This window comes from Mytilus galloprovincialis, chromosome 1 (genome assembly GCF_965363235.1).
Source record: "Mytilus galloprovincialis chromosome 1, xbMytGall1.hap1.1, whole genome shotgun sequence".
In the NCBI taxonomy this organism is placed as follows: Eukaryota; Metazoa; Mollusca; class Bivalvia; order Mytilida; family Mytilidae; genus Mytilus; species Mytilus galloprovincialis.
Genome location: NC_134838.1, coordinates 18,907,618 through 18,934,813, shown reverse-complemented (window position 1 = coordinate 18,934,813; position 27,196 = coordinate 18,907,618). Strand labels below are relative to the sequence as shown.

Below are 27,196 nucleotides of genomic sequence, written 5' to 3'. Positions count from 1 at the left end.
AAACCACAGACCTTCCATAGGGAAACTGACAACCCTAGTCAATAAAGATTGCAGTCAAGTGCACCCACACAAGCTGGGTTCAAACTCAAAGCCTCGGTTTTAACTGGCTAGTGATTACAGAAGTAACTACATAGAGCCACCCAGGCTAGCATTGTCAGTTTATTTTAACTTATGAATTAAAAAGTCCCTTTGGTATTTTTCACCTCTGTTTTAAAAATATCTTATCAATCAAAAACAAATCAGAGTAATAACTGTTTTTCAACCCATTTTCCATAACTGAAGTTTATTGGTGGAAAAAGACATTTTTGCTGGTGAGAAAAAAAAGAACAAGGGTAAAAGCAAGTTTACCGATCTTTAAGTACTGAATGAAAATGTAACAGTTAACTGAACAAAGTGAAGTTTTATAATATAAATAATTTATTCATATATTTTTGAATTGTTGACAGAAAAGACCTGTCATATCACAGATACAAATGCATAGAAGGAATTAATAGACATTATTCTGTTCTCTCATTATGAACCAATATAGTCCTGGTTTTAGTTTTTCTGCAGCAGCTAGTACTATCATTAAATCTCCATCTGCAGGCAAACATAGGTCATGCCGAATTTTCTTCATTCCTCCTCTAAATGGTTGTACACCACTATTCCTGAAACCAAGATGTGAAGTATGTTTAAAATAAACTATTGCCACAGAGATATGCTTCAAAGTCTAAATAACATTCAGAAATAGACAACCTGATGAACAGCAACATTACTTATAAATTCTAAGTGGCTAGACCATGATCATGTGGGCAGGACCTAGAAATGGTCAACAAACTGAGATGTACTGATAGTAATGCATCTTTACCAAATATGATTGATGTGTCCCAAGTAGTTCCTATCAAACTTACTTAAGCAGATAACTTTACAATTGTTGACGCCACTACCACCGCTGGCACTGGAAAAACAATCACTACCTGAATTTCTCAATTTCCGCATCTTTCGTATTTTAAGTATAAATTGTGTTGAAGTGATTAAAAATTTATTGAATTAACCACCTTGAAAGTAAATTACAGTTTACACAGAATTATGTTGGCAAAACACCAGTAACTGTATGTAACTAACAAGCATTCTGTGAGTATTGCATGGCAATACATAATCCCCTAATGGTTAAAGAATCAGTGTTTTGGAACAAAATTCAAACTTGATCTATAAATTGTCATATTGTAAACTTTATTACAAATATAAAGTCAATATCTTTAAGCATGACGAAAAAAAAGTGTAGAAAACTGATTTACTTGAATTAAAGTCCAAGAACTGCACAAAATCATCAGACCAGAACAAAATTCAAACTTGAACTTGTCATGATAAAACCATACACCAATTTTCAAATCCATATCTTTAAGCATGACAAAAAAAGTGTGGCAAACTTATTTGACGGACTGATGGATGGACAGACAGACGCATGTGAACCTAAAGTCCCCTTCAACTTCGTCGGTAAGGGGACTAATAACTTACGTTTCACCCTCCAAATACTTGATAAGGCACAAAGCTTTCATATGGATTGTCCTCATAAACTGAGATATAAATGCCTCTCTAACTCCACAAGTAGGTGGTAATTTGTCAAGCTGAAAGATAATAAACTTTATTTGACAAGCAACTTATATGAAAATTAAATGCTTTTTACAATGAATTAATAAATAGGGAATGTGTCCATGGGACACAGATGATGTTCCCCCTTGCATATCATATAAGGGTATAAAGTGACATTACTGAAGAACAGTAAAAGTGATGCGACCCTAATTTGTACTTGATCTGAATATTCTGGTAGTTAGTATTGTGTATAAGTTTCATTAAATTTAGTTGAGGCAAATTTAGTTTAGAGAACAGAAACTTTTTCCATTTTATTAGGGGCATAACTCTAAGTCAGAAAAAGTGACACCCCGAAATTCATAATTGATCTGTATTTTGTGGTACGGAGCATTAGACATGTTTCATAACATTTGGTTGAGGCTAACTCAAGTAAGAAAACTGAACTGAAAAATTCAGCAATTTTTCCCATTTGTAAAGGGACATAACTCTAGAACCGTTGAAGTGATGACACTAAAATTCAAACTTGATCTATGTTTTATGGTAATAAGCATTGTGTTTAAGTTTCAAAACATTTGTTTGAGGTGACTTAAGTTAAAGAACAGAAACGAAAAATAAAGTGGAAAGGGGTTTAACTCTAGAACCATAGAAGCGACACCTTCGAAATTTAAACCTGATCTGTGTTTTGTGGTAATAAGTATAGTATTTAAGTTTCAAAAAAATTTTTTGAGGTTAACTTAAGTTAAAGAACAGAAATTAAAAATTAAGCAATTTTCCATTTGTAAAGGGGCATAACTCTAAAAAGATTAAAGTGAGGCCACCAAAATTCATACTTGATCTGTGTTTTGTGGTAATAAGCATTATGTACAAGTTTCAAAACTTTTGGTTGAGGCAAACTAAAGTTAGAGAAGGGAAATCAACTTTATAAGGGCATCTTATTGTTTATTGTTTAAAGACAGACAAGGGAAATACTTAATGCCCCCCTCTGCTACGGTGGGGCATACAAATAAGAAGATGTGGTATGATTGCCAATGAGACATTCTCCACCCATTTATGCTAAAATCTATGCCATTTGAACTTTGGTTGATATTTTTCTCATTGGCAATCATACCATATGTCCTTATTTAATATATTAAGATTTTATCAATAAATGTGATAGGAGACTAACATTACAAATAGAAGAATGTGATTCTTTTTTTATCCTGGAAGCAAAGTAACATTTATGATGATATAGTTGAGAAAAAAATGACAGCATTTTAGCATAAAAAATTTCTTTGGTCCTCAATGCTCTTTAACTGCATACTTAATAGGTTGCAATTCTGTAAATATAGACAAAGCAATTTTCCATAGGAACTCGGTTTTGCAGCTAAAACTGTGCTACTTTTTCTATGAAGTTCTCAAAAAATTGTATCCTAGAATGGAATGTTCATATGTACTACTATTTTATTCAACGGTCCAAAAGTAGAGCTGTGTAGCATATTTATATGCCCCGTACTTGTTAGCGTTTAAACTCATATACTTAAATTCTGTACTACCCCTGCCTCCAATGTAAGCCTACTTCAGAATTAAATTTTCACCCCAACAAATATTATTTTGTACTGGTAAGAGTTCTAAATTATGTCTCTATGAAATGAAGAATAGAGATCATATCTGGGAACCAGTATGTTAACAAATCAAATAATCTATGAATATCATATTAACAGATGCATAAGGTATTAGGCTAGTTGAATTCTATAGATCTTTGGTTGCTAAATTGGTGAGGCTCTACTACTGGTATATACTATTCCCCCTATTTCAAAGGTGCATTTAGTATGACCAGTAAGTGTATACTTACATCTTCTAGAAGGCTGTGTACCAGTGTCTCCGTGTAAGAAACTGAAGTAAGGATGTCACTATAATATAAATCATGAAATATGTAAAATATATATAATGGATTGTTTTGAACTTTTAAAACGTTAAATTACATATTTGCATGTTAGTCTTTTAGGATTTAACAGTTTCTTCCTGAATACTTTCATAAAAGTGGATTTCACTCTCTTATTGGAAAATTTCTACATACTCCCTAGTCAATTTCGCTCTCCCCATGAATCTAATCAAAGTAGTGAGGCATTTGCTTCTCAAATGGATTGCACTAGATATTCTCCCTTTAGTTATCCTACATGATTTTTCTTTAAATTGTTATAACAAATAAATTGCCCATATTACACTGCTATTTATATCATTACAAATAATTAAAAAAGACCGAGTCCATGGGACACAGATGTCCCTGCTTGTAAATGTATGACAAATTTACCATTTTATAAGGACATAATTTGAGAAAGATGAATGTGACACATCCGTAATTTGAACTTGATCTGTGTTTGGTGATAAGCATTGTATATAAGTATAACTCGATCTGTGTTTGGTGATAAGCATTGTGTATAAGTATAACATTTGGCTAATTCAGCATTTTTTTCATTTATAAAGTGACTATAATCAAATAGAATGAAAGTGACACCTCCCAAATTTTAATTTGATCGGTGTTTGGTGGTAATAAGCAGTATAAGAAGTTTACAAACCCTATATCTGGCCCATAAAGTAACTATTAAACTAAGTATAAAGTTATGCTTACCCTGTAGGGTGTGGAATGACTGTGTTTTCTCCTCCCATTATAGACAGTAGTTCATTTCTTTGTGCATTATGACTGTGTACCATGTGATCAGAAAAATTTGGAGATTGTTTGATATCCATAGCTGTTATGTCTATAACACTTGATGGATACTTGCTATACAATAATTCATGAACTGGTAATTTTATTCTTTGATGTGGTTTCTGTGAACATAAAGAAAGCACTGTAGATATGTATATAAGTTGAATATCAAAACCAGGTATTTTTTTCAATCAATAACACAATTATTTTAAAAGATATATCAAATATACCCTCAACATTTCACCTGCATTAGGGCCTGAAAAAAGTTTGTCAAAATGTTTACCCCCACAAAATCTACTCTTTTTTAAGAAATTAGTGGCGATGTTTAACCATTCCTCCAAGTTGACCATCTTTGTAGAACCTTGTTTTTTTTTGTTTTTTTTAGATTATTCTTATGTCTTGCAGTTACACCACTGTCCCAAGTCAGGAGCCATTGGTACCCTAGTAAAAGTCAATCAGAAAAATTAGTGAAATACGTTCTGTTATGGGTTTTAAAAAATATATTCACAGAACTTATGAAAATTAAATTAACTGAATTATTGATTGACCAACAGGGTATAAGGTTTAAACATTATGCTCATTATATTTTTATGTTGAGTGAAAAAAATGTCCTATTCACCAACACTATACAGATTTAATACAATCTAATTAAAATTAAATCTCCACACTTGCTCCTCCTTGTTTATATGTCGCACGCATGACATATAAACAACGAGGAGTAAGTGTGGAGATTTAATTTTAATTAGATTGGATTTAAAATTAACAGAAGCATCTTTTGTAGATCTTTACCCTTATCATTCCTTGTAACCAAACATCATGGTGATATGTTATTTTCTCTTCTCCACTATACAGTAATGAACATTTTCTTTCTTCTTCAGTGTTAAACAGACACAGTGTGTACAACATCTACAACATAAAGTTAACATTAATATTAGCATAAAAGTACAAATAGGGAAAAAAATTATCTGTTAGATATTATACATACTGGTACTTGCATCTCTTAATGGTTACAAAAGTTAATGATTAAAACCAAAACTAAAGACTAACCAATAATGGTGTAGAATTTTACATTTTTACTCTTGAAAAAATGTAATGGTCCGAGACCACAATTGTCATCCCTTGATTTTCGTTGTTCACAAATATAATCCCTAGCATTGACAGTGGGTTACTTGCATTAATTTTTATACCCCTTCCAAATTTATTTCTCCATGTTTAATGCCTCAAATTGCAAGAAGGGGGTGAAATTACACTGTAAAAAAATTTAGGTTCAGAATTTTAAAGGAAAGTAGTGATTTGGTCCAGCTGAAAAAGGTTTAAAATTAGCACAAAAGAAATGCACTACGAAATAATTGTGGTCTCGGACCTAATGATAAACTTAATCAGTACTTTTTTAATCTACTTATGTTCAAAAGCAGTTAGCCAACCTCACACTGGAATTTCAAAATAGATAATTTGAACACATTAAATGAGACATTATTATTGCATTTCAAATAAAATTGCACTACCTTTCATATGACAAATGATATATGTTTACAGACATTTATCTGTTACAATTTCAATGACATGAATGACCGATGTGGACTTAAAATCTAATAGGATTTTAAGTGATTTTTTAATTAGAAATTTGTGTGCTTACATTGATGACTTGACTGGTTCTTCTACAGCAGTTTTCAGTAAAATTTCTGACCAGATGAATGGTTTAAACTGAGAAACAAACTGTACTTTGGTCAAAAGTTTGAATGAACTGCAATAGGTAATAAAGTCACATTTACAGATATAATTCTTACAGCATTAATATTCTCTTCCTTGTCACCAATTACTAGGGTTTTACCAAAGGTCATCAAATGTGATACTATACAATTATGTAGAAACTCTCTCTCTAATGTATGAGATGGACAAAAATAAGTTTCTCCTAGCTGAAAAGAAATTATAACATACAGGTAAAAGTCATTTTCAACAAACAAAATGTCCGTCTGCAAATATTGGCAATAATATAGTCTGAGCAATTCATTTCTAGATGCATTTATGGATACAAATACAGTAAATTCGAAAATTTTGCAATGATAAACAAAAATCTAAAGAGGTGAGTGATAGGACAGGTTTAGCAAAATTTGTAAGGGTTCCATGAAACGCACTGTGTCGGCTTCTTTTGCTGTTAGTCGCAGGCTCAACAAAAATGGGGGCCTCTAAAAAATTATGAAAAATTTTCCTCCATACAATCTTTTGATTGAAAGAAGCTTCTGTCCAAGTTTGGAAAAAATCCAGGATGGTTTATGAATCTAATGAATGTTTTAAATACTTTAACTGCTGACTGTTTGTAATGTTAACTAGAAGAACAACTACATGTGTAAGTCCATTTATAAGTAATATTCTGAAAAACAAGAAATTTCCTTATAGATACTAGCTTTTGATCATAAAAACAATCTTCTGTCCAAACATGGAATGAATCTAGGATAGTTTAAGAAAGTTATTAAATTTTTAAAAACTTTACCACAGAGTGAATGTAATGCTAACTGATAGAAAAAATTAAAAGTCCATTTATAAATAAAATATTTACTTCATTTAAAATCATTGAACACATATATAGTTTTATAAAACTTATAAAACTACATATGAGTTCATTGATTTAAAATATTTACATTTTTGTATTCAGCAAAAAACTGTTGAAGACCTCAGTTAACCTTTACTTTCCATGAATACTATATTGAGACTGCTACACACAAGGGTATTACCTTCAAATATATTTATGAATACTAACCTTAACATTGGTAGGTAAAGCATTGGTTTTGATCAGTGACAGACAATTAATACAATCATCATTCAGAATGAAAAAAGAATCCAGGATATCACTAGCAGGAACTGATGGCTGAAAGCAAAAAATTAGCACTAACAAAATGAATTTACATTGCAGAAGTATATGAAGTATAAGGCATTTTTCAAGATAAAATGCAAATATGCAAAATTGTATTAGTTATGATAATATGCAGCCATTTAAAGCAATTTCTGAACATGCATGTTTAACATGATAACTGTCCTTACAATTCCATTACCGCTGTGGTTCTATAGACACGCCTGGTAAACCATCTAATCTCAACCAAATGGTTGAGACGGAAAAAAGTATTCTGGCACTTCCTGTTGAGCTTTTCTGGTTCAAATTATCCAAAATAAACATAGGGTAGGTCGACTTTTCGTCAATTTACTGAAAATCAATGCATTTTTTGTAAAATATGAGAATGTCATGCCATAGATAATTGAATTAGGGGTTCTCTCGTGTATAACATGGACCAATATGATTTAAAATGACATCGGAATGACTTTTCTCCAGCAGGTAAATGTGGCCAGTGCAGTCAGCTATTGACAAAATGACAGCGATATTATTGATAAACTAACGTATATATCAATGTTAAGAATTGCGCTAATATTAACGTACCTTTTTGCGGTACGGCCGCTATCTTTGTGACGTCGCGTAATTGTTATACTTTATGTTGTATTGAATAGAAACGTATAATGGCAGACGTAGTTATATCTTTATCGCCTTAGACTTAGTTAACTTACGATCAAATACACAACGCAACGCAATAATCTACATTGGTGCCGTGACTTCAAACGGAGAGAATGGACATCAGCCGATTAAAATCCTTGAGAGCGGGGAACAAAGCAGCAGTAACAAAAGTTTTTAAAAAACTGGAGGAAGCCATCGGAGATTCACAAATAGACACGGAGGAAGTATCAACATTGCTCGAAGCAATTGAGAAGAAAAAGAAGACGTTAGCCTCAATAGATGAACAGATATTAAATGCAGTCGAATCAGAAGATATTACAAATGAAATTCTTGAAACAGATGAGTATTATTTAGATTTAGAGGGTAAAATTCGAAAATTTAAGAAGTTCTTAAAGCCCGTAACAAACGCAACATCTTCTATACTAGATTCAAACGCACCAGAGTTTGTTCCGTACACAAACCCCTTTACTCACACAAGTCAGCCATTATCTCAGTCAAGTTCTACCTCAAGTAATAACCATCGCCTACCAAAGCTATCTCTTCCCAATTTTAATGGAGACATTCTACAATGGCAATATTTCTGGGATTCATACGAGACCACGATTCATCACAATCACACATTAACTGACATTCAGAAATTTTCGTACTTGAACTCATTGCTTCAATTTGAAGCTGCAAACGTAATTTCAGGATTGACCATGACAAATCCAAACTACCACAAAGCAATTGAATTATTGAGAAACCGCTATGGGCAACCACATAAAATCATTAATGCATATATGAGAGCACTACTTGATATACCCGCACCACATGATACATTAGAAAGTTTGAGAACATTTCATGACAAATCGGAAGCCTACATACGGGGTCTAGAGTCTCTCGGACAATGTCAGGAAATGTACGGATCGTTATTGATACCAGTAATTCTCGGGAAGATACCGCATGAAGTACGAAAAAATATAACACGAGAAAACGGGAGCGACAGTTGGAATATTCAATCGCTTAGAATTGCGATAGGTAAAGAGATTTCTATTCAAGAGTCCGGATACGGAGATTATACACAGACGTATTCAACCGCAACCCCTAGCGCAAATTTCATAACTGGCGTTAAACGAGTAACTACAGATAAAACCCGTCCGATAAACACAAAGGACAAATCATTAAACTCGAACCGGAAGAAACAATGCGCATATTGTGACGGAAACCACTGGCCAAACGAATGTAAAGATGTCATAGATCACGATAAAAGAGTAGCCATTATAAAAGAAAAGAGGTTATGCTTTAATTGTTTAGGTAAGCATAAAATAGCCGATTGCAAATCCAAGAATACGTGTAAGTGTTGCCACCGGAAGCATCACTCTTCATTATGTAAACAGAACTCGTACTCAAATAAACATCATATTGAAACTGAACAATCGCAAAATAAAGTAGACACAGAAACTTCTATGTTGTGTACCGCTAGCGAAGAAAGGTCCACTGTTTTACTGAAAACGGCATTCAGTCCAGTCGTTTACAAAAATACATGTATAGATGCAAGAATACTCTTTGACGAGGGAGCTCAACGCTCGTTTATAACCGAAGAACTAGCAGCTAAATTGGACATTAAAAAAGAAGGGTCTGAAACATTAAGTATAGCTACATTTGGAAGTACTACGAAAAAGGTGAGAAATCTTGACAAAACAACAATTAATCTTAAGTCTACTGAAGGAGAATTAATTCCTATTAAAGTTTTAATTGTACCAACCATTGCTTCACCACTTCAAACTCACAACATAGGAATAACGCAGAAGTTTTCATATTTACGTGGTCTACAATTAGCACACCCAGTCATGGATGGAGAGCAATTTGAAATATCCTTATTAATTGGAGGTGATTTCTACTGGGACATAGTTCAAGACAAAATAGTGCGTGGAAACGGTCCAACTGTAGTTAGCTCGAAAATTGGATATTTACTTTCCGGTCCTGTCCCTACAAGAACCAGTAATGCATCTTTCTTAATGATGAATATACTAGTATGTCACAAACAAGAAGAGTGCGATCTTGAAAAATTTTGGCAGCTTGAATCGTTGGGAATTGACGCTAAAGAACAAAATGATCCAGACCTAGCTGAATCAATTGAAAATTACTTACAAACCTCTATTACGAAGAAAAATGATAAGTATATTACGAAATTATCATGGAGAGAGAATGCGCCAGAACTACCGACAAATGAAGACATCGCAAAACGCAGAACGGAAAGCGTTATTCGTCGCCTTAAGAAGGATCCCGAGATGTTCCGAAAGTATGGTGAGATAATTACAGACCAAGAACAAAGAGGATTCATTGAAAAGGTATGTGATGAAAGTACATGCACAAACAAGGTTCATTACATTCCGCATCATCCCGTAAAAAAGGATTCAGTCACCACCCCGATACGCATAGTATATAACTGTAGCTGTAGAGCGAATGCCAGTAGTCCTTGTCTTAACGATTGCCTAGCAACATATCCACCAATTATGACTGATTTGACGGAGATATTAGTACGCTTTAGAATGTACAAATATGCAGTTACAGTGCGTAAAATCACAAATTCGTAAATGCGTTCAATGCATTAAAATATCAGGAATGTCTTATAGCGCACCCGATCCGCCACCGCTACCTAAAGATCGAGTCAACTACGATTATCCTTTTTCAGTAACCGGCGTTGATTTCACAGGAGCTTTGTATACAAAAGGAAAACACAACGAATTAAGCAAAACATATATTTGTTTATTCACTTGCGCCGCTACACGAGCTATACACTTGGAGATAGTCACAGATTTAACCGAGGAGTCTTTCATGCTTGCTTTTAAAAGATTTGTCGGTAGGAGATCTACACCAAGGATTATGTTGTCCGATAATGCAACAACCTTCAAGGCAGCCGCCGAAAAGATTACAAGATCAAGCAAAGACAACCGAATACAAGAAAAACTTGCTGATCAAGGAACGGAGTGGAAATTCATACCCAACCGAGCACCGTGGTTTGGAGGCTTTTGGGAACGCCTAATTGGACTCACGAAAAAGTCAATTAAAGCAATACTAGGAAAGTCATGTGTCACTACGGAAATGTTGAATACAATTGTAATCGAAATCGAGGGAACTCTAAACAATCGTCCGATAACTCACATTTCTACTGATATTAAAGATCCCGAACCGCTGACGCCAGCGCACCTTTTATATGGTCGTCGACTTGACAACCAATCGGAACAGAATATTGACAGTGCTACTTCCGAAGATTTGCACGTGAAACTCAACAAAAATTTACAGAGAAATAATGAACTAATCAACCATTTTCGCTCAAGATGGAAACACGAATATCTGACGTCACTCCGTGAATTTCACCGTACATCTGGAAGAAACGAACAAACAATACAAATAGGTGACATTGTACAAGTACACAATGACACAAATCGTATAATGTGGAAATTAGCAGTTGTACAAGATTTAGTTCGTGGAAAGGATGGACTCATTCGATCAGCTGTTATCAAGACCGACACAGGAATCACCAACCGTCCGATTGTGAAGCTCTATCCGTTGGAAATACGCAGTACACATGATGACAGTGAATGAACTTTTCTGCCCTGGAGAACTTTTCTGCCCTGGAGAACTTTTCTGCCCTGGAGAACTTTTCTGCCCTGGAGAAATTAGTGGATGTATAGACTGTTCAATTAACTCCAGTTATTATATAGACTTGTAAAAGTGTTAAATTATTCAGACGTGAACAGTTAAAATACTATTGAGAGACTTTAAATATGATTTTATTTCTTTTTATGTCACAATTTACGAAATTTTCATATTGTATTTCAAATTTAAGTTAAATATCATTTTCTGCGGCCCCAGAATGTTAAGAATTGCGCTAATATTAACGTACCTTTTTGCGGTACGGCCGCTATCTTTGTGACGTCGCGTAATTGTTATACTTTATGTTGTATTGAATAGAAACGTATAATGGCAGACGTAGTTATATCTTTATCGCCTTAGACTTAGTTAACTTACGATCAAATACACAACGCAACGCAATAATCTACACGTGTATAACATGGACCAATATGATTTAAAATGACATCGGAATGACTTTTCTCCAGCAGGTAAATGTGGCCAGTGCAGTCAGCTATTGACAAAATGACAGCGATATTATTGATAAACTAACGTATATATCAGTGAATTAGTATTTTTCTAAAACCTTATAAACATAAAATTACAGTTTGTTCTTTTTCTTTACTTATATAATTGCATTAAGCAAAATATGGTATAAAGTATGTCATGTTGAGATTTTCTGGTATCGGTTGAGATATTCTGGAACAATGTTGAGATCTTCTGGTGAATGAAACTTTCAACTATAGCTTAGTATTAATTACATAAATAACCGTTAAAACATTCCTACAGTCATTTAAATCTTGTCTGTAGTTATGACAGCAGCTTCTAAAGAGACCTTTGGTTGTAATAGAGTCTAAATAGTAAACAACTGTGTGTTTTTAAAGTATTAAAGTTCTAGCGCTGGAGATTAATAGTCTAGCTTTTGAGATGCAGTTTTGCACAGAAGCTAGAAAGTCAATATTGGTGTAATTGACATCTCCAAAAGCTAGAATTTATTCCTACATCGCTTATCTTAACATCTCAATAGCTAGCTTTTTGATATCTACATCGCTATACTTTACATTTGCAGTGCTGGTGTTAACATCAACACTACACTTTATCTACAGAACTTTGTTTTAAAAATCGTTAGCACGGGACAATTTGCATTCCCTGCGCTATATTTACATAATCAGTGCTTAACTGTGAATCTTCAACACTAGACCTTTATTCTGACAGCCTCATGTCGTGGTATGGGGTTCCTTCTTTATAAAGAATACATAGACGTGCCACATGAATGGGTCTCTTTTTCATTGTCAAATTATATTTCAACGGGTAGCAATTTCACCAAAGTAAATGTCAGTGGGTCAGTTTTTTTCTATAACGTTTTTTCTATGTTTATAATCAACATGAACAGGAGTAAAACTGCAAAGATAGTAGTATTGATGTTTGAATGAGTCATTAACACCCATTGTCTAACTACATGCATATTCAAGACGAGTACATGAAAATGGCGCACGAATATAAACCCTCCTTTGTACTAGATTGACACGCCGTGTGTGCTTTTGTTTGCAAATGTTTGCACCTGTCCTAAGTCAGGAATCTGATTTACAGTAGTTGTCGTTTGTTTATCTACTTTATACGCGTTTCTCGTTTCTCGGGTTTTTTTTTTATGTTATATAGATTAGACCGTTGGTTTTCCCGTTTGAATGGTTTTACACTAGTAATTTTGGGGCCCTTTATAGCTTGTTGTTCGGTGTGAGCCAAGGCTCCGTGTTGAACATTGACCTATAATGGTTTACTTTTTTAAAATTAATTGTCTCATTGGCACTCACACTACATCTTCCTATATCTATTTTGAAATTAAATTGGTATACACGCCCACTTGTATTTGTGTACTTCTGATGAGTTAAGCCTGATTTTTATGATTCGTTCTGATGTTGTACTGTTATTCCACTGTCCCAGGTTAGGGGAGGGTTGGGATCTCGCTATAACATGCTTAACCCCGCCACATACATTATGTATGTATGTGCCTGTCCTAAGTTAGGACCATGTATTTCAGTGGTTGTCGTTTGTTTATGTGTTGCATATTTGTTTTCGTTCATTTTTTTTTTAATAAATAAGGCCGTAAGTTTTCTCGCTACAATTGTTGTGCATTGTCATTTTAGGGCCTTTTATAGCTGACTATGCAGTATGGGGTTTGCTCATGGTTGAAGGTCGTACGGTGACCTATAGTTGTTAATTTATGTGTCATTTTGTTCGCTTGTGGAGAGTTGTCTCATTGGCAATCATACCACATCTTGATTTATATCTATATTTATAGTATACACAAGGTATTGTCCCGCAGTTAATATTTGTCCCTTTTTAAGAACACATTATTCTAAATCTAAGCCTAGAAGTGTTCACTTCTCACTTCAGCTGTGATCACACCGTACCAGATAGCACGAACGGACGCCTAACGGATAAAAGAGAAGGGTCTCCGTTGACAAAATTGATATCCGTTGGGAGTCCGTTGATGAAGATACGGATTAAAAACGGAAACGGAACGGACACATACCGTAAAAAATGGACGCCTACCGGATGTACAACGGACACTTCATCTGTTGAACGTCCCTTAATTCAAAGTTTTGAACATGCTCAAAATTTTCCACCGGACAGAAGGGACATTGATGGATAAAACGGATGCTGAACGGACATGAAACGAAAACTTAGGAATTTCTAACGGACATGAACGGATTGAAAAAAGTTATCCGTTCGGCGTCCGTTTGCGCTATCCAATTAGGTGTGACTGGTGCTTAAAACTCCGGTTACACCTTACCAGATAGCGCGAACGGACGACGAACCGATAACTTCTATTTTTGAAATCGTTCATGTCTGTAAGCCGTATTTTGTTTTTTTTATCCTTCATTGATTTTTTTATGTTGTCCCTAATGGAAGGGCAGACACGAATATTACTGAACTGTTACTAATAGATTGATGTTCTCCGTTCGTGGTAATTTTCCAAATAAATCGGAGGTTATGCATTTTCTACATCCATCTTGATAGATACCCATGTCGTGGACTTGATACATAATTGTTCTGCTTAACTATGTTATAGGTAAATTGAAAACTTATGCAAATTGTGTTTTTAAAATAAAACACTTCGTAATAGAGAAGAAAAATGTCATTTTATTTGTTTCTATTAACAAAATTTTTGTTACTACAGTAAACAATTCAGTAAGCATTTATCGCCTACTCTAACAAAGAGCTTCGATTTTTTTGTTGTATTTCAACTGCCCGTTTCCGCCTGATACTGCGATCTACACGATTGCACTACGATCGTCAAAAGCATTATTTTTTTTAGAGATCGGGGTGCGATCTTGGCCTAGTGTGACGGGGTCCGGGGTATAATATAAATGTTGCTGAATATTACCAAATATTAAGGATGTGCCCTGAATGCAGTTGTGAACAATCAATCTAAGTTATAATTATTTCAATACAACACGTGTGATTACACTAAGTTGGAAGTCACTTACAGTACTTGCAAAGCAGTTTTAAAATCGAATCATATCTTGTTTTGTGATAAGTATTATAATGACAAAAATAACATATTTTCCTCACAAATAAATGATCACCACCTTTTAGAGTGAGAACTCATCCTGAAATAATGTGTACAAAAAACAAACCTAGAGAAGGGGGTCATGTTCGATTGTTTAGTTTTTAACAATTTTATTTCTTTATAAAGGTATGCATTTTCGGCAATGATTGAACAATGTCTGTTAGGAATCGAATTCTTCCAAATCATATTAATATTTATATATTATAAACTAATCTTATTTATACTTGAAAGGCATGCATTTTTCTATCGGCAATTCTTAAAATTGTATCTGTATTTAGATTTTAACTTGCCACAGACAGAAAACATAAATCAAGTTAACCGTTAAAAAGGTAAACTCGAAAAGTATCGCGCACTGATAAAGTTTCTTTGTTCATTTTGGGAAATAACTATATTTTTACAATAGAAATTACATTTTGATTAGTTGAAATAAACTCTAGCATAGCTATTTTAATAGTTTTTATCTTTATATAATAATAATGCACGCATGTTGGGTTGCCAGTCATATTTAATTTAAACTTTGAAACCTAAGTGCCAACGTTTTAACAGTAATATATTTCATGACACAAAGTAACCAGAAAGTCTCAACATTGTGACAGAAAGACTCAACCAATACCTTTATATCTCAACCATTTATTATTTTTCATTTCTGTGCTAAGACTAGGCTTGACAATCAAATATTCTTGCAATTTACAGAAGTGGTTATCGTAAAGCATTAAAAAAACACAAATAATTGACATATTTTCTTGCTAAATCATTAATATCATAGCAGTTCTATCGGATTCAAAGAAAGTAAACATGATAATCCGTAGGAGAAAAGTGATTATGAATTCAATTTCAGATATTTTGAACCAAGAAGAGACATATTAGTTACAATTATCATTTATCTATGGCATGACATTCTACTATTTTACAAAACAATCATTGATTTTCAGTAAATTGACGAAAAGTCGACCTACCCTATGTTTATTTTGGATATTTTGAACCAGAAAAGCTCAACAGGAAGTGCCAGAATACTTTTTACCGTCTCAACATTTGGTTGAGATTAGATGGTTTACCAGGCGTGATAGAGCATAAGTTATATATTCAGTGTTAATTTGGTAAGTTCCTCTTGATCAATCATTAGTTTTCTATGCAGTGTTTGTAGATTTGTTTGACTTTGCATCGTTTATCCTTTTTTTTGCAATGGAGTGGTCAGATTTTCTTCAACTTATGATTTTGAATGTACCGTACCCTTGGTACTGCCTGTGTGGGCTTTTTTTTTATTGAGTATCAGATAATTAACACTTATTGATTCTTAATATATCAAACCTTGTGTAAAAGAATCCTCAGTTTTCCGACCAGTCTCTCCATACATCTGATGACTAGATGCTGTATTTGTAGGAAGTATGTAAGATCACATTTGTTTATAATAAGTGATAAAGAATGAACTGCTGGTCCCATCGTCGTGTTTGCTGTGAATACGAACACTGGTACAACGGTTCCATCGTCAGCATTAGAAAAGAACTTATAATCAATAAAACAATTGTCAAATTCACGGCAAATTTCTCCACTTAGTGACTGGCTACATACTTTCTTCAAAACTACATGAGAGTAATGGGGTTTGTTTGGAAATGTCCATAGATGATCAATCCTAGGTCCTAATATGTTGTCCCAGTGACTTAGAAAAATTCCATCTATAATACTGTAATTTGATGTTTTAATCAGTGATGTAGAAAACTTTGATGATGGTGTCGTTGGAGAAAGACTTCCTGATAATTCTTTATTGATATCAAGATTGTCTTTTGTATTCACTTCTATGATTCCTATGTCTACATTTGGTCGTTTTATTATCTTTAAACTCCGGGATTTTGATAACTCGCTTGTCATTTTAAAACATGAATATACAAAATTAATTAAAATATAACTGCATAATATTCATTTTTTAGAAGTATATTATTATTATATCCATGTCTTCAATATACATTTTGTATCTTTATGGTTTTAATTCCTTTTTGGATTTCAAATTTATAATATAGGTTTTAATTCCTTGTTCGATTTTAAAACATAAACCACATAGTCTGCTATTACAATATTTGCAATCAGAAAACTAAAAGCCACTAATAGCAACGATGTTATTATATCAGAAGGTGCTGACGTAGTTTGGTAAAAACACAAAACAAACAGCAGAAAAATCAGAAAAACAATGGCAAAGAATGTGTAATTCACAAAAAGTATAATAATGCTTCCACGATCCAAGATCTCTGTTGACCAGTCTTGTCTCATAACTGCTTCTATGTTCATTCACCTTTTAGTCAGTTTCTCTACCATTCTAATGTATATGAAGCTGTAAGCAAAAAATATAACAAATTGATTATTTTTTTTTTGTAAAAAAATAGTTTTCAGATGAATTTTTTGGTGCAGTTTAATACACAATTACATGTTTACACTTTTTCTAGTCGTTTTCAGCCTGTACAATGTAACTGCACCAAATGTCCAAGTACTTGCAATTTGCAACATAAAACTGTACCCCTATAAATTTTCAGACAGATATCTTATTTGTGTTTAATACATAAAAGTATATATCCCTTACTTTGTCAACATAGTCCAAATAAATATGATGTCTTGAAAGGCTATATCAATTTTTGACTGTGATGACATTTAAAATGATAAGTCATAATTTAGAAGACAATAAGGCTTCAAAAGACCTTATATATTATGATGATTTTGACAGATAGCAGTGCTTTAATTTTTATTGATATTGTCTACATAGTTTTGTCTATATTTCTGCAAACTGTATTTTCTATTATTGTATTATAGTAGTAAATGCATGTATTTTATTTCATTATTAAATGTACCTATTTATTGTATAATCATTTTAATATTGTATGTTCAGAATGACAGAAAACGTGTGTGTTTTCTGACCAACAACTTTTGATCAATTGTATGTTACTTTCACTTTCGCTTTTACCGGAAGTAACGGGCATTGTTATAAATATAATGTCAATAGAAATCGTATAATTTTTAGACTATACTGAACATGTTGTACATTTAGTTATATCTTTGTATGTAGTATTATCTGTTCGTCTAAGTTATACAGAATGTTGATAACTAATTGTTGATTGCTGCTTTAAGAGATTTATATCTCACGGTTAATTTGTGTTCCAGTTGTTATTAATATTATGCCTGGTGAATAACAATTGAAGTGATTTTGTGTTTACTTTCAGAACATCATGTCTTACACACACACGCATAAAAAGGACTATACGCGATCCTAGCAACTATGTTTATATGATATGCAGTATGCAGTGGCAGTAGTAGTAATCATTTTGAGCATTCATATTTCCTGTAAAATTCTTTTGGTTCGTTGTTGGTGTCTGTTTGATCTGATGGTTGGTTTGGTTGGTTAGAAAGGTTCTCACTGGTTTGCGAAAACGTTACAATATCATCATTTGTCTGCCTTGTAACATGTAAGACATCACAAAGGTTCCTGTAAAATTTTAATGTCATCACAATGGAAAATGATTGTTGTATGATGTCAGTAGTTCACTTCTAAGTAGCGATAAGATCTTTAGACGAAGGTGGTAAAGGGTTATTTTCGTGAAACGTGTTTTGCCATTTTTAATTCATGTGCAGCCATGAAAAAGGTTCATTTTTCACAGTGTTTCGTGAAATCAATAAAAAGATCCATGTGCAAGACATTTTTAATTCTTCTTTCATCGTGAAATGGCAATGTTATTTCAAGTTCTTCCATGCAGATAAACACCTTTATGCCCCGCATAACCTATATCTAAGAAAAGTGTTGAATGCATGCATGTTGCTGTGCAATAGATTAACATGAAATTTACACAAATAATAATTTTATAACAGCTGAAGTAATTATATATATATCGATTGTGATTTAAAATAATAACTTTTAGTTTTATGAACAATGTTTTGGTTTGAGTGTGGTTGTTTGAGACTGAAGAGAACAACAGCTGTAATCAGCTGACCTCACAAGATGTTAACAGAAGAGGTTTCAATAATGGTCCGAAGAAGAAAGTTTCAGGACTTTTGAATATATTTTAGGGATGTAAACAAGTGAGAATTTAGAGAGCTACCTGAGTGATGACACTGGCAAGTTCCAACAAACTTGGATAATTGTTAGAATGGTAAAATAACAAGGCCTTCCGAATGTACAGAAATCCGAAAGTCCACTTCCGGATAAATAAAAATCTGCTGTGTGCACGTGTGATTGTGTAACCTGGCTCTTATGAACATATGAAATAATAATGAGCGGTAAAACTCCGAATTCGAATGTACAGGAAATAGGGAATGTTTTATCTGACCCTTCTAGACCACTGAAAGAACGTTTTAGGGCTCTTTTTACACTGAAAAATATAGGTGGTAAACAAGCGATTGATTGCATTTCAAATAACTTTTCAGATTCGTCTGCTCTTCTCAAACATGAACTAGCTTATTGTTTAGGTCAAATGGTAAACCCTTATGCTGTTCCTAAACTAGTGGAGGTTTTAGAAAATACAGAACAGGAACCAATGGTTCGACATGAAGCAGGTACTAAAATGTAAAATTCATGATTTATATTATTAATTTTAATACACCTTATCGCTATTTGTCTGCCATTACTGGATATCACACAGGTTCCCGTAAAAATTTGACGTCACAAAACAAAATATCTGACGCCACAATGGAAAAGTGATTGTTGTATGCGTCAAAAGTTCAAGCGGCCCAGGTCAGCCAAATTAGCGATAAGGTGTATATAATACTAATAGAGGGTACTAGCTCTCACTGTCAGGCATCAAACGGTCATTTTCAGGTACAGTTATCATCAAATTTGATTAAATTTTACTGTGATTCTTCAAATATGACCAGAATTTTTACTGTTCTTTCAATGTTGTCACTGTCTTTTGAATTTTAGTGATAAATAAACAAAAAAAAAATTGAAAGAAGAACTTAAAACTACTTACGAAATTTTAGCATTTTCATAACAGAAGTAATAGTGAGGACCAGTAGATTTTCTTCAAGGACTACCAGAGAAAAAAAGATTTCGCGAACTCTGCCTTAATGATCATTCAATCATAGCAAATTCAGTTTTAAATTAGAACCCAGAAAAATGTATAAATGTTTATTGAAGTCTAATATACATGTTACACTTAGTCTTATCTGACATGTCTGAAGAAGCATTTTAGTGGCATAATGCATATATATGTGTACCAATAACCTTTTAGACCAAAACCTGCCTACTATTACACTGTATCTGACCATTTATCAACCAAAAATATCAACTCCACAGAAAAGGTCCAAAGATGTGCAGCAAATCAGGCTTTCCAGATATAGTTTTTGTCAATAACACTTGAAAACAAAGTGACCCAAAATTTTTTTCATAAACTTTAAATTGTAACTGAATATGGTAAGTGTTAAGTATGATGCTCTCTGTGTAAAATACACTTGTTCATGGTTTCAAAGGTACAAGTTGATATGAGAAATATTCTTGACTATATAGTTAAACAGGCTGAATAAGGAATTGATTTCATGGATTTGCAGCAAAATCAGAAAAAATCCTCATGATAAGGATAAATTAAGACTATAAGATGTTTAAAAGTTAAGAATTAGAATTGAACCTAAGAAATCAATTTATAAAATGATAATATGGCCTTTTTGTTTTTGTACTTTTTGTTTGATCACTTTATCCACTATACTTAATCATTTGTACTTGTAAGGTAAATATGTACTGGTAACTAATTTTTGAAGTAGAGTTATCTCCCATTGATTATAATTTTTATACGACCGCAAAAATTTTAATTTTTTGGTCGTATATTGCTATCACGTTGGCGTCGTTGTCGTCGTCGTCGTCCGAATACTTTTAGTTTTCGCACTCTAACTTTAGTAAAAGTGAATAGAAATCAATGAAATTTTAACACAAGGTTTATGACCACAAAAGGAAGGTTGGGATTGATTTTGGGAGTTTTGGTCCCAACATTTTAGGAATTAGGGGCCAAAAAGGGCCCAAATAAGCACAGTGTTCCAGCTAGGTTTTCAAAAGGGCAGGGTGCCAATCCTGAAAAAGGGCATTTAACGCGCGATATGATAATATGAAAAGGGCATATTTTAATAAAAGATGTTAATCAAACATTTGTGTTTATTCATTGAATCACAGGTTATGCAAGAACAACATCAGTAGCCCATATAGAACTCTATCTTTCTACTTTTAAGGCTGAAAAACTTGTCAACCAGCTTGTCACACAAGTTTTTTTATCATTGCTTGGCACAGTTGAACTTTATAAGCAGTATGTTTTGAAAGGTGACCTGTTTTATACTGTTTCTGTGGTCTGCCACATTTTACCAGTTTCACCTTTCTACCCCTGCTGTGCTTAATGGCAATACAGCACAAAACAACTGCGCTCAGTAAATTCACAATTTTAGGATATAAAGCAACAGTGAAAAATTGTATCAAAAATAAAGAATACAGAAAAAGATGACCAAGGCACCCTACCAACACTGTTACTAAGACCCTCTTTAAGTTTTCCCATAACTCGAAATAAATACCTAAACATATATATTCTTAAGCAAGATACATGTAGACATATTTTAGAATATGTAAATGGGTTACTCAATGCTAGGAAAAAAATCAGATTGAGTTATCTTTCTTTATTCGGGTGTGCTCCTTCTTTGGAGGATTATAAACAGTACGTAAATATGATGTAAAATGATCACAATATGGCGGCTGATTTTGTTATTTTCGTATCAAAAATGAAGGCAGTCAATGACAAATACGTCTGAATTTTCTGTTTATTTTACGGAAAACAAGAAAAACAATGTCTTCAACGAGTTTATTATGGTTTTCCAACTTACTGTCATTACGTTTCCTCCATGAAACTACGGTAAACATCGCAAATTGTGCCCAAGTTGTTGTATGCACATTTCTTCAAAGATAATTGCCGACTGACCGATTTTATTTGAATGAATTAATGTTGATGATCATTAATGACCCATCCGATAAACGGATTACCTATAACAACAGATTATGACACCAGTTGTAACCATTGATCAGCTTGGGGTCGTAAACAAAGTCATACACTTTTCCCCAGGTAAAATTTAGTAATAAGCGTATCATATCAATACGCACAAATTAATATGCAATCGATCTTCAAAAAAGGCAGGGCGCCCTGGAAACTGTAAAAAGGGCACAGGGCGCCACTGGGAAAAGGGCGGGCGCCGCGCCCTCTGAAAACGGCCTAGCTGGAACACTGAAGCATTTTCTTGGTTTTCGCACTATAACTTTAGTTTAAGTGAATAGAAATCTATGAAATTTTGACACAAGGTTTATGACCACAAAAGGAAGGTTGGGATTGATTTTGGGAGTTTTGGTTCCAACAGTTTAGGAATTAAGGGCCAAAAAAGGGCCCAAATAAGCATTATTCTTGGTTTTCGCACAATAACTTTAGTATAAGTAAATAGAAATCAATGAAATTTTAACACAAGGTTTATGACCACAAAAGGAAGGTTGGGATTGATTTTTGGAGTTGAGGTCACAATAGTTTATGAATTAGGGGCCAAAAAGGGGCCCAAATAAGCATTATTTTTGGTTTTTGCACCATAACTTTAGTATAAGTACATTGTAAATAGAAATCTATGAAATTTAAACACAAGGTTTATGACCATAAAAGGAAGGTTGGGTTTGATTTTGGGAGTTTTGGTCCTAACAGTTTAGGAATAAGGGGTCCAAAGGGTCCAAAATTGAACTTTGTGTGATTTCATCAAAAATTAAATAATTGGGGTTCTTTGATATGCCGAATCTAACTATGTATGTAGATTCTTAATTTTTGGTCCCGTTTTCAAATTGGTCTACATTAAGGTCCAAAGGGTCCAAAATTAAACTTAGTTTGATTTAAACAAAAATTGAATCCTTGGGGTTCTTTGATATGCTGAATTTAAAAATGTACTTAGATTTTTAATTATTGGCCTAGTTTTCAAGTTGGTCCAAATGGGGGTCCAAAATTAAACTTTGTTTGATTTCATCAAAAATTGAATAAATGGGTTCTTTGATATTCCAAATCTAACTGTGTATGTAGATTCTTAATTTTTGGTCCAGTTTTCAAATTGGTCTACATTAAGGTCCAAAGGGTCCAAAATTAAACTAAGTTTGATTCTAACAAAAATTAAATTCTTGAGCTTATTTGATATGCTTTATCTAAATATGTACTTTGATTTTTGATTATGGGCCCAGTTTTCAAGTTGGTCCAAATCAGGATTCCATATCAAGTATTGTGCAATAGCAAGAAATTTTCAATTGCACAGTATTGCACTATAGCAAGAAATATCCAATTGCACAATATTGTGCAATAGCAATTAATTTTCAATTGGAGTTATCTTTCTTTGTATAGAATAGTAGTTGATAATATATGTTGGAAATTTGCCAGACATGACTATGATGTCATTTTCTATTTTTATTTGCCAATAACTTTATGTAAATAACTTCATTGGAAATTTGCCAATATAAAATGTTGCTGATGCAGTTTTTTTTATTGTTTTATACAATAAACAATGTATATTCACTTTTACTACCAACCAATCTTTACCATTCAGTGATAACAAGCACTTTATTTTACATTTTAATATTTTATGATGTATTTAAAAGAGTAGTTATTGTTGCAAACTCCATTAGAAATTTGAATTGATATCAGTTTTGAAAAAGGGAAACGGGGATGTGAAAAAAAAAGGGGGGTGGGGGGGTTTAAATTTTTCTCATTTCAGATTTCATAAATAAAAAGAAAATTTCTTCAAACATTTTTTTGAGAGGATTAATATTCAACAGCATAGTGAATTTCTCAAAGGCAAAAAAAAACTTTTAAGTTCATTAGACCACATTCATTCTGTGTCAGAAACCTATGCTGTGTCAACTATTTAATTTTAGATTTAAAAAGTTTGAAGAAGAAATCTTTAATTGATTTGTAAAATCTTGACATTTGTTTTGTGTAAAAAAAAACCATGTAATGTCAAAAATTTGATCACAATCCAAATTCAGAGCTGTATCACGCTTGAATGTTTTGTCCATACTTGCCCCAACTGTTCAGGGTTCGACCTCTGCGGTCGTATAAAGCTGTGCCCTGCGGAGCACCTGGTTTTTAATTCATGTACAGATATAAGTCCTTGGTTTGATATAATTAAGTTAACCATATTCTCTTCTTGGATGTATTTTACATACCTGTAGCTACACTGCTTCAACAGAGAGTATAATTGATTCTGATTCAGATTGTCTTTACTATAAATATAAAAGTACAATGTCCAATTCATGGACAGTGAAAATTTCATCAGCATTTGTATGAATATATACATTTTTTCAATAATTGACAAGAATATTATCATCAGCTGTATTTTGGCACCAGATAAAATAAGATATCACATTATTGAGACTGAAGTTTGAACTAGAATTTATTGAATATTGCCTAAATTTCATACTGATATGTATAACTTGAAGAAGTGGTTGATTGAATTAATATTCTTTATAATTTCAAACTTACAGGTGAAGCGTTGGGAGCCATTGGTTGTGTAGATGCAGTTCCAATCTTAGAAAAATATAAGGATGATAGTGTCATTGAGGTATTGTTTGATCATTATTTTTCAAAATAGACCTCAAATACATTTATTAAATCATACCTCCTGGCCTCCTGGCACACAGATTCTCATTGTTCTATATTTCCATACATGTATATGTTTAAATCTCTTTTGATTAAAAAACACTTGTGTAATCTTTCTTTGTTTGTGGTTTTTTATTTATATATATACATATATATATTTCAAAGTGGAACAGAAAGAAATTCTGATAAATATTGAATATTATTATATGATCATTTTGATAATAATTTATTTTCTGTTAAAAATTCTTTTCATCTCTGCATCTAAAAATATTTTCATATCAGTATCTATGATTCTGAAAGTCTTCACAAATATGCGTACATCTTATTAAAAAAATATTTTGTATTATAATTGTAATAATTTTATTACATCTTATCAGGTTGCAGAAACATGTCAGCTTGCTTTAGAAAGAATTGAATGGCTTCAAAGTGAAGATAAAGAAAGGGAAAAATTATCAGAGAATCCATATTTTTCTACTGATCCAGCACCTCCATCAACAAACATGGACATTAACAATTTAAAAACACAATTACTGGACGAAAAATCAACTTTATTTCACAGATACAGAGCTATGTTTTCTCTGAGGAATATAGGAACAACAGAAGCTGTTCAAGCTTTGGCTCAAGGTATATTATCTGTTTGGTTATAACAATTACATATTAAAATTATTGTAAGAAATAAGGTACAAGTATCTATATAATATAAAAAAGTAGATGTGGTATGATTGCCAACGGGACAGCTCCCCACAAGAGACTAAATGACACAGAAATTAAGAACTAAAGGTCCCCGTACAGCCATCTACAATTTGCAACTGCAAAGTCAGCTATACATTTCAAAGACAGATTTACATTTAAATATCTCACATTACATATTTGGTTATTATCTAGAGGTCAACATAATATGATCTTCAATGATACTTAATGGTTATGTACAAAAAAATAATATGCCAAACTCAAAAAGTTCAGAGTCTTGAAAAGAAGTGAATATACTACCATCAACACAAAACTCTTTAAATAACATTAAACATACAATTGAAAGCAACAGCTAATGAGGTTCCTCACTTGGTTGTATTTTTAAAACATGTTAGATATAGTTTCTATTTGTTCTCAAAGACTTACACTTTTAAAGAGATATCTCAAACTATATTTTTTGCTGAAACTGAAAAAGGAGTGACTCTTGTAAAGAATTATTTATTTCAAGTTCACAGTGCAAATAAAACGCAAATAATGGTGCCATCAAATAATGTTACTATTATGATACTGCAGAGTTAGATACCAAAAAAAAACTTTGTGTTAAAAAAACCCATTAAAATTGGCCATGGATTCTGTTAAATTTGAAATATGTTTACATGGGTTAATTTGAAGAAATTTGTAAAATGGAAATTGAACTATTATCCTACAGTTCTCTAACTGTTTGAAATTATTTTCAGGACTAAAATGTTCAAGTGCATTGTTCCGACATGAAATTGCCTATGTATTAGGTCAAATGCAACATGAGGCATGTGTACAAGAACTGAAAGAAAATTTATGTGACGAGAAAGAGAATCCCATGGTACGACATGAATGTGCTGAGGCCTTAGGAGCTATAGCTACTGAAGAATGTACGAAGATTTTAGAGCAATATCTACAGGACAAAGAGAGAGTAGTTAAAGAAAGTTGTGTTGTTGCTTTAGACATGTCTGAATATGAACAGAGTAAAGAATTTCAGTATGCAGATTCATTAACAAAGTTAAATTCCTAGAACTGGTTAGGATTTTAACAAGCTGATAGGATTGGAAGATAATTTATTAGAAGAATTGTGATCTGTCATGCTCTCATCTGTGAAGACTACAGCTGGTTAGAACAAATTTCTCCTCAAACTCACTAGTGCTATCACTTACACTTAACTTGATCATGTCTAAGATTGTAGTTTAATAATAATGGAGAAATTTATTTCAGAGATTAAATTATAATGTGAAGTGCAAAACAAAATAAACTTAGATAACATTTATTTTTGAACACTCAATGATTTGTATATGATCTGCTCTTGAACTATATTATATATATATGACAGAATTTTATGAGTTGTTCATTAAAACTTACTTACATGATGCATTTCACACCTCTTATTTCATTTTTATGTCCCATTTATGGGCATTATGTTTTCTGGTCTGTCCAGCTGTTTGTTCGTTCATCCGTCCGTTCATCCTGCTTCACCTTAAAGTTTTTGGTCAAGGTAGTTTTTGATGAAGTTGAAGTCCAATCAACATGAGATTTGGTAAACATGTTCCTTATGATATGATCATTCTAATTTTAATGCCAAATTAGAGATTTTATCCGATTTTCACGGTCCACTGAACATAGAAATGATAGTGCGGACGTGGCATCCATGTTCTTGGGACACATTCTTGTTTCATCTGCATAGACTTCCTCATATCTCCACACTATAGTACACAAGTATGCACTTTTCTCCTTTATCCAAAATCTGAAAATAAATGAAACAAAAATCTAAGAATGGTTACCATATAATGCCATTGTCGGCATATTTGGTGTTTGATCTGAACTATATTTGGGGTTTCCCTGACCAAATGCTTTACTTTGGGGGTACCCATTTGTATCCACAACTTCTAACCTTTCTCTGAATCTGTACTCTATAA

General features: G+C 33.0%; 2 protein-coding genes across 2 annotated transcripts; one reads left to right on the top strand and one right to left on the bottom strand.

Moving 5' to 3' along the window:
- Positions 1 to 399: 399 nt before the first annotated feature.
- Positions 400 to 19,103, bottom strand: LOC143068218 (guanine nucleotide exchange factor C9orf72-like). Its single transcript, XM_076242113.1, has 9 exons — positions 19,026 to 19,103; positions 16,258 to 17,272; positions 7,017 to 7,124; positions 6,046 to 6,174; positions 5,048 to 5,164; positions 4,181 to 4,380; positions 3,404 to 3,461; positions 1,498 to 1,607; positions 400 to 647 (listed from the first exon to the last, which is right to left on the bottom strand). Exons 2-9 carry the CDS (start codon positions 16,813 to 16,815, stop codon positions 488 to 490), a joined length of 1,440 nt encoding a protein of 479 aa, XP_076098228.1. The 5' UTR covers positions 16,816 to 17,272; positions 19,026 to 19,103; the 3' UTR covers positions 400 to 487.
- Positions 19,104 to 19,111: 8 nt separating this feature from the next.
- Positions 19,112 to 26,654, top strand: LOC143068228 (deoxyhypusine hydroxylase-like). The gene is made up of 4 exons (XM_076242126.1): positions 19,112 to 19,479; positions 24,449 to 24,525; positions 24,941 to 25,187; positions 25,991 to 26,654. The coding sequence occupies exons 1-4, from the start codon at positions 19,197 to 19,199 to the stop codon at positions 26,299 to 26,301; spliced, it is 918 nt and encodes a 305-aa protein (XP_076098241.1). The 5' UTR covers positions 19,112 to 19,196; the 3' UTR covers positions 26,302 to 26,654.
- Positions 26,655 to 27,196: the final 542 nt, after the last annotated feature.